Source organism: Lipotes vexillifer, unplaced genomic scaffold (genome assembly GCF_000442215.2).
Source record: "Lipotes vexillifer unplaced genomic scaffold, Lipotes_vexillifer_v1.1 scaffold141, whole genome shotgun sequence".
NCBI classification, from domain to species: domain Eukaryota; kingdom Metazoa; phylum Chordata; class Mammalia; order Artiodactyla; family Lipotidae; genus Lipotes; species Lipotes vexillifer.
The window spans coordinates 1,221,313-1,235,071 of record NW_006792108.1 but is presented as its reverse complement, the minus strand read 5'-3'; the positions used below and the strand labels follow the sequence as shown (position 1 = coordinate 1,235,071).

The window sequence follows — 13,759 nt, the reverse complement described above, 5'->3', positions numbered from 1 at the left end:
GGCAGGCGGACTCTCAACCACTGCGCCACCAGGGAAGCCCTATTTTTAGTTTTTTAAGGAACCTCCATACTGTTCTCCATAGTGGCTGTATCAGTTTCCATTCCCACCAACAGTGCAAGAGGGATCCCTTTTCTCCACACCCTCTCCAGCATTTATTGTTTGTAGATTTTTGGATGATGGCCATTCTGACTGGTGTGAGGTAATACTTCATTGTAGTTTTGATTTGCATTTCTCTAGTGATTACTGATATTGAGCATCCTTTCATGTGTTTGTTGGCAATCTGTATATCTTCTTTGGAGAAATGTCTATTTAGGTCTTCTGCCCATTTTTGGATTGGGTTGTTTGTTTTTTTGATATTGAGCTGCATGAGCTGCTTGTAAGTTTTGGAGATTAATCCTTTGTCAGTTGCTTCATTTGCAAATATTTTCTCCCATTCTGAGGGTTGTCTATTTGTCTTTTCTATGGTTTCCTTTGCTGTGCAACAGCTTTTAAGTTTCATTAGGTCCCATATGTTTAGTTTTGTTTTTTATTTCCATTTCCCTAGGAGGTGGGTCAAAAAGGATCTTGCTGTGATTTATGTCATAGAGTGTTCTGCCTATGTTTTCCTCTAAGAGTTTGATACTGTCTGGCCTTATATCTAGGTCTTCAATCCATTTTGAGTTTATTTTTGTGCATGGTGTTAGGAAGTGTTCTAATGTCATTCTTTTACATGTAGCTGTCCAGTTTTCCCAGCACCACTTATTGAAGAGAGGCTGTCTTTTCTCCATTGTATATTGTTGCCTCCTTTATCAAGGATAAGGTGACCATACGTGTGTGGGTTTATCTCTGGGCTTTCTATCCTGTTCCATTGATCTGTATTTCTCTTTTTGTGCCAGTACCATACTCTCTTGATTACTGTAGCTTTGTAGTATAGTCTGAAGTCAGGGAGCCTGATTCCTCCAGCTCCATTTTTCTTTCTCAAGAATGTTTTGGCTATTTGGGGTCTTTTGTGTCTCCATTCAAATTGTGAAAATTTTTGTTCTGGTTCTGTGAAAAATGCCATTGGTAGTTTGGTAGGGATTGCATCGAATCTGTAGATTGCTTTGGGTAGTAGAGTCATTTCCACAATGTTGATTCTTCCAAGCCAAGAACATGGTATATCTCTCCATCTATTTGTATCATCTTTAATTTCTTTCATCAGTGTCTTATAGTTTTCTGCATATAGGTCTTTTATCTCCTTAGGAAGGTTTATTCCTAGGTATTTTATTCTTTTTGTTGCAGTGGTAAATGGGAGTGTTTCCATAATTTCTCTTTCAGATTTTTCATCATTAGTGTGTAGGAATGCAAGAGAATTCTGTGCCTTAATTTTGTATCTTGCTACTTTACCAAATTCATTGATTAGCTCTAGGAGTTTTCTGGTGGCATCTTTAGGATTCTCTATGTATAGTATCACGTCATCTGCAAACAGTGACAGTTTTACTTCTTCTTTTCCAATTTGGATTCCTTTTATCTCTTTTTCTTCTCTGTTTGCTGTGGCTAAAAGTTGCTAAACTATGTTGAATAATAGGGGTGAGAGTGGGCAACCTTGTTTTGCTCCTGATCTTAGTGGAAATAGTTTCAGTATTTCACCACTGAGGACAATGTTGACTGTGGGTTTGTCATATATGGCCTTTATTATGTTGCAGTAAGTTCCCTCTATGCCTACTCTCTGGAGGGTTTTTATCATAAATGGGTGTTGAATTTAGTCGAAAACTTTTTCTGTATCTATTGAGATGATCATATGGTTTTTATCCTTCACTTTGTTAATATGGTGTATCACATTGATTGATTTGCATCTATTGAAGAATCCTTGCATTCCTAGGATAAATCCCACTTGATCATGGTTTGTGATCCTTTTAATGTGCTGTTGGATTCCGTTTCCTACTACTCAATACACTAGTGTATTGTTTACACAGCCTCCATGTGTTTGTATTTTTTACAGATTTTTTCCTGTAATTGACATTTAATCTCATAGCGTTGTGGTTGGAAAAGATATTTGATATGATTTCAATTTTCTTAAATTTACCAAGGCTTGGTTTGTGACCCAAGATATGATCCATCCTGGAGAATGTTCCATGAGCTCTTGAGAAGAAAGTGTATTCTGTTGTTTTTGGACGGAATGTCCTATAAATATCAATTAAGTCCATCTTGTTTAATGTATCATTTAAAGCTTGTGTTTCCTTATTTGTTTTCATTTTGGATGATCTGTCCATTGGTGAAAGCGTGGTGTTAAAAGTCCCCTACCATTATTGTGTTACTGTCAATTTCCCCTTTTATGGCTCCTAACATTCACTTTATGGATTGAGGTGCTCCTATGTTGGGTGCATAAATATTTACAATTGTTATATCTTCTTCTTGGATTGATCCCTTGATCATTATGTAGTGTCCTTTCTTGTCTCTTGTAATAGTCTTTATTTTAAAGTCTATTTTGTCTGATATGAGAATTGCTACTCCAGCTTTCTTTTGGTTTCCATTTGCATGGAATATCTTTTTCCATCCCCTCACTTTCAGTCCGTATGTGTCCCTAAGTCTGAAGTGGATCTGTTGTAGATAGCATATATACGGGTCTTGTTTTTCTATCAATTCAGCCAGTCTATGTCTTTTTGCTGGAGCATTTAATCCATTTACATTTAAGGTAATTATCGATATGTCTGTTCCTATTACCATTTTCTTAATTGTTTTGAGTTTGTTATTGTAGGTCTTTTCCTTCTCTTGTGTTTCTTGCCTAGAGAAGTTCCTTTAGCATTTGTTGTAAAGTTGGTTTGGTGGTGCTGAAATCTCGTAGCTATTGCTTGCCTCTAAAGGTTTTTTTTTTTTTTTAAAGGGAAAAATAATGTTCACTTTATTAAAAATATAATCCAGCAAAGGAAGCAGAGACAACCACGGTCACTTGTCCACCCTGGTCACACAGAGGAGGTGGAAGGGCCAGTATCAAGACCCTTACCTCCTCTGCCATCTCTACAGAACACCTTATTTTTGTCAGAAATGGAAAGATGGAGTGTCACTCATCGGGGAGACAGGGCCATCATGGAGGGTGGTTTCTTGTTGCCTTTGGTCAAGTAAGAACTGTGGGTCCTGTTTCCCAATTTTCTTGTTTCCACACTCACAGCCCCTTTTCATGGCCTATCCCCATTCCTACATTTAATCACACACATCTCAGTGAAAATGCTAGGGCTTTATTACAAATGGAGTTGACTGCTTAGGACCCCCTCTCCAATCTTTCTTTTCTACCCTCTACCTCTCAATACATCCCTCCAGGGCAGGTCACTAGGCCGTTAGGGAAGAGGAATCTGGGGACAGTGAAAAGGAGCAACGCTTTCTCCAAAGTCCTCTGAAATAACCATCAAGTCCTCCTGGTTCCAGCTGAGAATCTTCTGGTGGAAGGGGTGTGAGATTTAGCTCTTATCTTCAAGGTCCTCCATGTCTACATCCTGGGGGGCTTTTGTCTTCTTTTTTGATTTGGGCTGTGGTTCACTAGTCCTGGCTGACTTGAGGGGGGCTTCCACTTCCATGGCTGCTTTCTCTTTCTGGACGAGCCGGATCTGCTGGAGGAGTTTTCTGCGCTTCTTCCCAGACAGAGTAATGTTGGCACGTGCACTGGACGCCCGCTTCTTGAGGTGGTGCCTCGTGATCAGCCCTTCGTCTGTCACAGCCCTGACCACCTGGTGCTTCAGTCGCCACTCCCGGATCAACACCCGCTGTCGCTTGAACAGCTTCTTCTTCAGCTCCGTTCGCAGCCGGTTGATCTTTCCCCCCGGAGCACCCACTGCTGCGTTTGGCTATAAAGGTTTTAATTTCTCCGACCAATCTGAATGAGATCCTTGCTGTGTAGGGTAATCTTGGTTGTAGGTTTTTCCTTTCATCACTTTAAATATAACCTGCCCCTCCCTTCTGGCTTGCAGAGTTTCTGCTGAAAGATCAGCCATTAACCTTATGGGGATTTCCTTGTATGTTATTTGTTGCTTTTCTCTTGCTGCTTTTAATATTTTTTCTTTGTATTTAATTTTTGCTAGTTTGATTAATATGAGTCTTGGCATGTTTCTCCTTGGATTTATCCTATATGGGATTCTCTGCGCTTCCTGGAATTGGTTGACTATTTCCTTTCCCATATTAGGGAAGTTTTCAGCTATAATCTCTTCAAATATTTTCTCAGTCCCTTTTTTTTTTCCTCTTCTTCTTCTGGGACCCCTATAATTCAAAGGTTGGTGTGTTTAATGTTGTCCTAGAGGTCTATCAGATTTTCCTCAATTCTTTTCATTCTTTTTTCTTTATTCTGCTCTGTGGTAGTTATTTCTAATATTTTATCTTCCAGGTCACTTTTCCATTTTTCTGCCTCAGTTATTCTTCTATTGATTCCTTCTAGAGAATTTTTAATTTCATTTATTGTGTTGTTCATCTTTGTTTGCTCTTTAGTTCTCCTAGGTCCTTGTTAAATGTCCCTTGTATTTTCTCCATTCTATTTCCAAGATTTTGGACCATCTTTACTATCATTACTCTGATCTTTTTCAGGTAGACTGCCTATTTCCTGTTCATTTGCTTAACTGGTGGATTTTTACCTTGCTCCTTCATCTGCTGCATATTTCTCTGTCTCCTCATTTTGCTTAACTTACTGTGTTTGGGGTCTCCTTTAGGAGGCTGCAGGTTTTTAGTTCCTGGTTTTTTTGGTGTCTGCCCCCAGTGGGTAAGATTGATTCAGTGGGTAGTGTAGGCTTCCTGGTGGAGGGAACTGGTGCCTGTGTTCTGGTGGATGAGGCTGGGTCTTGTCTTTCTGGTGGGCAGGACCACGTCGGTGGTGTGTTTTGGTGTGTCTGTGAACTTATTATGATTTTAGGCAGCCTCTCTGCTAATGGGTGGTGTTGTGTTCCTTTCTTGCTAGTTGTTTGGCATGGGGTGTCCAGCACTGGAGCTTGCTGGTTGTTGAGTGGAGCTGGATCTTAGCATTGAGTTGGAGATCTCTGGGAGAGCTCCAGCTGATTGATATTAAGTGGGGCCAGGAAGTGTCTGGTGGACAAATGTCCTGAACTCAGCCCTCCCACCTCAGAGGCTCAGGCCTGACAGCCAGCCAGAGCACCAAAACCCTGTCAGACACATGGCTCTGAGAAGCAGTGGCATACTGGCATGCAATCTGGGAAGGATGTAGGACATGAGTAGAACCGGTGATGTTCTAAGCCAGGCCAGAGGTTGCAAGATTTTTTAGATTGCTGGTTTGTTGTAAAAGGATATAACTCAAAAACAGCCAGATGGAAGAGATGAATATGGCAAGATATGGAAAAGGGCGTGGAGCATCCATGCCCTCTCTGAGCATACCACGTGTTCACCAACCCAGAAGCTCCCTGAACCTTCCTTTACCAACAAATGTTTATGGAGGATTACATTAATAACACAATAGCTATTAGGTTTTAAATCCCTATAGTTAATCTTAGGGAATCTTTACCTATATAACCTAATGTAATTAAGCCTGGGCCACAATATCAGTGTTTTCTTTCCTCTTTGCATACTAGTTCCCTTTCCTTTTTTAGCTGGCTCTGAGGTAGGTGGCCATTCTTTATTATAGTCATATTCTGTACTTCGAATCAAGGTGTGATAGCTTATTCTATTGAGAATTCTAATCCTCTGAATCTGGATTTTACAGTGGCTTTTACATCATCCATCTAGGTGTGCTGTTTGGAGCTTTGTGTATTGGAATGGCTGCGCTGGCATCACTGATGGGAGCTTTGTTGCAGGTAAGAGCTAATCCTGGAAGGTTTGAGTCATAATCACTAAATTCTTCTCCTTTTCCTTTTTTTTTTTTTAAGCATTGATGTGACCATCCTTACAGACTTTTCTCTCTATATGTCTACACATAGACATACCAAGGAACATAGATGGCTAAATTCTTAAAAAAATTTTTGTTAAATAATCTTTCCATTTTGAGATGATTATAGAGTTACATGCAATACTAAGAAATAATACAGAGAGATCCCATATACCCTTTACCCAGTTCCCTCAGTGGTATGAGACCTAGGTTGGTGTTCTTTTTTTCCCTTTTCCCGGTGGATGTCCTGTTGCTCTAACACCACGTGTTGTGAAAGCTGTCTTTCTTCCATTGAATTGCCTTTGCACCTGTGTGAAAAATCAGTGGGGCATATTTGTGTGGGTCTGTTTGTGGTTTCTTTGTTCTATTCCATTGATCTATGTGTCTATCCATCTGCCAAGGTCATACAGTCTTGATTACTATAGCTCTGTAATAAGTCTTGAATTCAGAAGTACTGATTCCGCCCACTTTATTCTTATTTTTCAAAATTGTTTTAACTGTTCTAGTTCCTTTTCCTTCCCATATAAAGTTTAGAATAATCTCTATATCTAAAAAAAATCTTGCTTAGTTTTTGATAGGATTGTCTTGAACCTGTAAAACAATTTGGGAAGAACTGACATTTTTACTGTGTCGAATCTTTTAATCCATGAACATAGTGTATCTCTTCATTTATTTAGATTTTCTATGATATTTTTCCCACCACTACTGTGTAATTTTCATATACAAGTCATGTTTATATTTAGTTAGATTTACACCTAAGTATTTCATTTTTTTTGAGTGCTTGTACACGGTATTGTATTCTTAATGTTGGTGTCCATGTGTTTGTTAATATATAAGGATACAATTGATTTTTGTATATTTGTTTGTATCCTGTGACCTTGCTGAACTTATTAGTTCCTGGGATTTTCTACAGATAAAATTATGTCATCTTCAAATTGGGATAGTTTTATGTCTTATTTTCCAATCTGTATATGTACCTTTAATTTCCTTACTGCCCTGGCTTCAACTTCCACATCATGTTGAATAAGAGTGGTGAAAGTGGACATCATTGCCTTGTTCTCCAATCTGAATGAGAAATTCAGTGGTTCATTCTTGAGTACATTACCTGTAGGATTTTTGTACATGCCCTTTACCAAATTAAGGAAATTCCCCTCTATTCCTATTTTTCTGAGAGTTTTTATCATGGATGAGTGTTGAATTTGTCAAATGGTTTTTCTGCAGCATTCAATATGATAATATGATTTTCTTCTTTAGCCCTTTAACATGGTGTATTATGCTGATTGATTTTCAAATTTTAAGCTGGCATTGCATTCCTGGAATAATCTTCTCTTGGTCATGGTGTATAGTTATTTTTATATATTGCCGAACTCTATTTGCTGATATTATGCTAAGAATTTTTGCATCTATATTCATGAGAGATGCTGATCTGTGGTAATATTTTTTTGTAATGCCTTTTCTTGGTTTTGGTGTTAGGGTCATACCAGCTTCATAAAATAAATTGGGAAGAATTCTCTCCTACTTTCTGGAAGAGATTGTGTAAAATTTGTGTTAATTCTTCTTTAAGTGTTTGGTAGAATACTCTAGTGAAACCATCTGGGCTTGGGGGTTTCTTTTTTGGGAGTTTAAAAATTATGAATTCAGTTTCCTTAATAGTTATAGCTGTTCAAATTATCTGCTTCATAGTGGATGAATTATGGCAATTTGTGTTTTCGAGGAATTGCTCCATTTCATCTAAGTTGTCAAATTTAGGTGTGTGGAATTATTCATAGTATCCCCTTATTATACTTTTGATGTCTGCAGGGTTTTTAGTGATATCTCCTGTTTTATTCATAATATCGGTAATTTTATCTTTTATCTCTTTTTTTAGTCTTGCTAGAGGTTTGTCAATTTTTATTGATATTTTGAAAGAACTAGCTTCTTGTTTCATTGATTTTCTGTATCGTTTTTCTATTTTAGATCATTGCTTCTTTGAATTATCTTCATGATTTTCTTCCTTCTGCTTGCTTTGGGTTTATTTTGCTCTTCTTGAGGTGTGACACTAGATTACTGATTTGAGACTTTTTTGTAATGTGTGCACTAATTGCTAAAAATCTCCCTCTCCGCACTTTTAGCTATGTCCCATAACTTTTCATATTTTGTATTGGAGTTTTAAATTTTCCTTTGACATGTCCTTTTGACCTGTGGATTATTTAAAAGTATGTTATTTAGTTTCCAATTGTTTGGGGATTTTCCTGTTATCTTTCAGCTATTGATTTCTAATTTCATTCCAATGTGGTCAGAGAACACATTCTGTATGATTTTAATTCTTTTAAATTTGTTGAGGTCTGTTTTATGGCCCAGGATATAGTATTTTGGTGTCTGTTACATGGGCACCTGAAAAGAATGTGTACTCTGCTGTTGTTAAGCATAGTGTTCTACAGGTGTCAATTAGATCCTGCTCATTGATGGTGCTGAGTTCTTCTGTATCCTTCTGATTTTACGCTTATTTGTTTTTATCAATTGTTGACAGAAGTGGTGAATTCTCAACCTATAGTGTGTAGTTGTCTCTTTTCCTTTTAGTTCTATTAGATTTTGCTTGTATTTTGCAGTTCTCTTGTTTGGTGCATATACATTTAGGATTTCTATGGCTTCTTGGTGAATTAGTCCTCTTATCATTATATAATGTTCCTCTCTGATAATTTTCTTTGTCTGAAAACTACTTTATCTGATATTAAATAGTTGCTCCTGGCTTTCCTTTGATTAATGTTTGCATGATATCCTTTTACTTTGAACTTGACTATATCATTATATCTTAAGTGAGTTTTTTGTAGACAGCATATAGTTGGGTTATGTTTTTAAATTCATCCTGCCAATCTCTGTCTTTTTATTGGGGTATTTAGACTTTTAAAATTTAGTATAATTATTGAAATATTAGGGCTTAAGCCTGCTGTTTTTTGTTATGTTTGTTCTTTCTGTTTTCATTTTTTTAAGTGGGATACTTAAACATTTTTTAGAATCCCATTTTGATCTATCTATATTGTTTTGAGTTTGTCTCTTAGTGTAGCATTTTCATTTGTTGCTTTATGTGTATATACATAACTTATCACAGTCTACTTGTTTTGTCCTTTTACCAATCCGAGTAAAGTATAGAAATCTTATGTCATTTCTGTCTCTTTACCCAGTTTATAACACAATTGTCTTAAATATTTACTCTGCATACATTTTGAATTACATTAGACAGTGTTATAATTTTTGCTTCAACAATCAAACATGATTTAGAAAACTCAAGAGGAGGAGGAAAGCCTATTATATTTATTTTTGCTTATTGTGTTCTTTCTTTCTTCCTGATTTCTCAAGGTTCCTTCTTTTACCATTTCCCTTCTATTTAGAGAACTTCCTTTAGCCGTTCCTTTAAGGATAAGTCTGCTGGCAACAAATTTTCTTGGTTCCCCTTTATCTGAGAATGTATTGATTTCCCCTTTATTCCCAAATGATATTTTTGCCAGGTATAGGATTCTGAGTTGACAGTTCTTTTTTTCCAACACTTGAAAAATATTGTGCCACTTTCTCCTGGCTTCCATTATTTTTAAGGAGAAATCTGCTGCATTCTAATTGTTTTCCCCTATAGGGAAGGTGTCATTTTTTTTCCTCTGGCTGCTTTCAGAAATTTTTCTTTGAAGTTAGTTTACAGAAGTTTAATTACGATGTGTCTTGGCATGTTTTTCTTTGGGTTTATTCTGTTTGTAGTTTGCTTAGCTTTTGAATCTGTAGGTTTATGTTTCTTGCCAAATTTGGGAAGTTCAAACATTATTTCTTTGAGTACTTTTCAGCCCCACTCTCTTTCTTTTCTTACCTAAGACTCGGATGACATGAATGTTAGATTTTTTGTTATATTCACACAGGTCCTGGTGACTAATTTTTAAGCCTATTTTCTCTCTGTTTTTTTCAGATTCGGCAGTTTTTATTGGTCTATCTTCCAGTTCACTGATTCTTTTCTCTGTCCCCCCAATTCTGCTGTTGAACCTATCCACTGAGATTTTTATTTAAGTTATTATATTTTCAGTTCTAAAATTTACATTTTGTTCTTCTTTATATCATCTATGTTGTTTTTTTCTTTTTTTTTTTTTTTTTTTGGCATTACGCGGGCCCCTCACTGCTGTGGCCCCTCCCGTTGCGGAGCACAGGCTCCGGACACGCAGGCTCAGCGGCCATGGCTCACGGGCCCAGCCGCTCCGCGGCATGTGGGATCTTCCCGGACCTGGGCACGAACCCGTGTGCCCTGCATCAGCAGGCGGACTCTCAACCGCCGCGCCACCAGGGAAGCCCTCATCTATGTTTTTGCTGATACTTTTTTTTTTTTTTTTTTTTTAAGGCCTTTTTCTTTTTTTTTTTTTTTTTTTGCTAAGGCCTTCTACTTTTTCATTTGTTTCAAGTATGTTCTAATTGCTGAAGCAGTTTTATCATGGCTGCTTGAAAATTTGTGAAATAATTCTAATATATCTGTCACTTCTCTATCAGCATTTATTGATTGTCTTTTTTCATTCATTTTGGGATCTTCCTAATTCCTGCTCTGAATAGTGAACTTCACTTGAAACTTGGACATTTTTATATTATGTGGTGAGACTCTAGATCTTACATGCACCTTCTGTTTTGGTTTTCTTTCTCTGATACCACTTCAACAGTGTAAGGGAGGGAGCTGTCTCATTACTGCCAGGTGGATGTAGATGTCCAGGTCCCCAAGTTGGCCTCTGTTGACATCCAAGGGAGGAATTTCTTATTTTGCTGGGTGGGAACAGTCTCCACTGACATCATGGTGAAGGTGGTCTTGTTCCTGCTGGGCAACAGTGAAAGTCCTGATTCTCCATTAGGCCTCCTATGACATTGCCTGAGCGGAGAGGGAATGAGGTGCCTTGTTATAGGCTGGTGAGGGATGGAATCTAGGCTCCCTACTTGGCCTTTTCTGACATGTGTATGTGGGGGAACAGTTTATTCTGTGGCATTTGGCTGAAATTGAGCAGTTATTATCTAAAAGTTTTCTTTCTTGCTAAGTTGCTCCTTTTCTGGTCTTTGCTGGATTTTTTTGGCCTGCACATATTGTCATTTCTGGATTGCCAGCTTCTTCAGCTCTAAGACTGGGATATGTGGGCCCAAAAGAAAACTCAGAGACCTCACCATTATATTGTCCTTCAGGTCCCAAAGCCCTAGCTAGTCTGCCTTCTGCTCTCGACCTTTTAGATTCTTCTTATGTTCGTTTTATATGTAATGTCCAGGAGTCTTAGTTTTATTAGCAGGAGGAATAGGGAAAAGTACACCAACTCCATCTTCCTATGAGTGGAAATACATTTTTTATTGCCTAAAGGGTCCTTCATGTCTTGTGGCATTTGCTAAATTTTTGTTAGAGAGCATTTTTGTGTTGGAAAACTGTCTTGCTTCTTTGGAGGTGTTGGAATTGAGAGGACAGACTAATCTTTGGAATAGCCTCTTTTTTAAAAAGATATTTATTTATTTACTTACTTACTTGGTTGTGCTGGGTCTTAGTTGAGGCAGGTGGGCTCCTTCGTTGTGTCAGGTGGGCTCCTTCATTGCAGCATGCGAGCTCCTTAGTTGTGGCATGCGAACTCTTAGTTGTGGTATGCATGTGGGATCTAGTTCCCTGACCAGGGATCAAACCTGGGCCCCCTGCATTGGGAGTGTGGAGTCTTATCCACTGCGTCACCAGGGAAGTCCCCTAGCCTCTTCTTTCTGAACCTTGAGTGGACTTCACAGATTTTAGCATCCAAGCCTCAGCATGGACTCTTCCTCCTGTCTGGAGTACCCTTCAACTGTCTAAGTCTTATTTGTTCTTCAAGTTTCAACTTAAACATTATTTTTCAAAAAGGCCCTTTCTGTTCCCTGGATAGGTTTGAGTTCCCCTCTACCAAATGTTCCCAGAGCACCTTGTATTTCTCATATCATCCCCATTACAATACTTTATTGCAGTTATTCATTTAATGTCTGTTTTACTAAATAGTTTATAACTCCATGAAGGTGAGGATTATGACATTGTTCTTTGATACTGTATCAAATACCTGGTGCCTCCTGCAGTGTCCAGGAGAAAGTAGACATTTTACAAATTCAGGTTGAATGTACGTATTTATGTATTGGTTCATAAATATCTACTTATCTGATCACACCTAAGTGGTCCATGAAACTTCCATGGCCACCTGGGCTCCAACTCTGGGACCAGGACCCAGAAACTTGAAGGTTAATGCTGGGCACAGCAAGTCCTCCAGGCTCCTGCTTCAGACCCATCTTGGGTCCTTTCTGGTTGGTGGTTGCTTAGGGCATACTAGTTGTTAAAATAGTGTGATCTCATTCTGATTATATGAATTAGTGAATGAATGAATTAGGTCCAGAAGCTCTAAGCTTACCTGGTACAACTAAGCCATAACCAACAAAACTCCTCTTTGTGTGCTTTCCTCCATAGTCTGCATTATTACTTATAGTTCTTATTGTGGTTGATTTCCCCTTTTTCATATATCAGCTCTGGCCTGAGTATAGATAATGAGATATTCTAGGAGAGTCATCATAGCTCCAAGGCAACTCTTCCTTGCTTTATCTCTAGCCAAGGTCTTATTTCCTGAGATGGGTATTTTGGGGGGGTATATTCCTTATATCTCCAAAACTGGCTCTAGGTCACACTGTCGCAATGACCACTACATGGGCCAAGTGACTTCTTTCACATTTTGCATAAAGTCTACCTTCATTCCTACTGGACTCTGGTTCAAGAGATGCTGTGAAACGACTCCTTAGGATCATATCCTGAGTCCATATCCTCCTCGAACACTAGTTCTCCTCTGTCATCATATCCTCACTCCTTACCCTAGTCCACGAGGTAAGCCTCTTTTTTTTTTTTTTAACCCAGGACTGCAGTCTGTATGCTCTAAAATTTTTCTTGACCATATATATATATACATATTGATTTATTCATTCTGTTCTATCTGTCACTTTTACTCTGTGGACAAACCGGTGTGTCCCTGATTCTTCTTTTACGGTCCTGTCCACTCTCAAAAATTAGCCATTTGAATATTGGGAACACACATCTCTTGAAAGTTTCAGCATTTTGCATTTCTCTATTCTTCATACTGTACATTTTATTTCACTATCATGATTTTGGCATCTCTACAACAAAGCAAAGATTGCAATTAGTAACGTTTAAATCTTTCTACATGATTTGATGAATCTTTTTTTTTTTACATCTTTATTGGAGTATAATTGCTTTACAATGGTGTGTTAGTTTCTGCTTTATAACAAAGTGAATCAGTTATACATATACATATGTTCCCATATCTCTGCCCTCTTGCGTCTCCCTCCCTCCCACCCTCCCTATCCCACCCCTCTAGGTGGTCACAAAGCACCGAGCTGATCTCCCTGTGCTATGCAGCTGCGTCCTACTAGCTATCTGTTTTACGTTTGGTAGTGTATATATGTCCATGCCGCTCTCTCACTTTGTCACAGCTTACCCTTCCCCCTCCCCATATCCTCACGTCCATTCTCTAGTAGGTCTGTATCTTTATTCCTGTCTTACCCCTGGGTTCTTCATGACATTTTTTTTTCTTAAATTCCATATATATGTGTTAGCATACGGTATTTGTCTTTCTCTTTCTGACTTACTTCACTCTGTATGACAGACTCTAGGTCCATCCACCTCATTACAAATATCTCAATTTCATTTCTTTTTATGGCTGAGTAATATTCCATTGTATATATGTGCCACATCTTCTTTATCCATTCATCTGATGATGGACACTTAGTTTGTCTCCATCTCCTGGCTATTATAAATAGAGCTGCAATGAACATTTTGGTACATGACTCCTTTTGAATTATGGTTTTCTCAGGGTATATGCCCAGAAGTGGGATTGCTGGGTCATATAGTAGTTCTATTTGTAGTTTTTTAAGGAACCTCCATACTGTTCTCCATAGTGGCTG

General features: G+C 38.2%; 2 protein-coding genes across 2 annotated transcripts in view; one reads left to right on the top strand and one right to left on the bottom strand.

Annotated features, from left to right (window-relative positions):
* Positions 1-13,759, top strand: part of SLC5A8 (solute carrier family 5 member 8) — a 63,877-nt gene that overhangs the window by 31,933 nt on the left and 18,185 nt on the right. The window contains exon 10 of the mRNA XM_007465343.1: positions 5,674-5,741. Within this exon, the coding sequence (XP_007465405.1) occupies positions 5,674-5,741 (68 nt within the window). The remainder of the gene's footprint in view (positions 1-5,673; positions 5,742-13,759) is intronic.
* Positions 2,840-5,138, bottom strand: CUNH11orf98 (chromosome unknown C11orf98 homolog). Its single transcript, XM_007465354.1, has 2 exons — positions 5,133-5,138; positions 2,840-3,797 (listed from the first exon to the last, which is right to left on the bottom strand). The coding sequence occupies exons 1-2, from the start codon at positions 5,136-5,138 to the stop codon at positions 3,414-3,416; spliced, it is 390 nt and encodes a 129-aa protein (XP_007465416.1). The 3' UTR covers positions 2,840-3,413.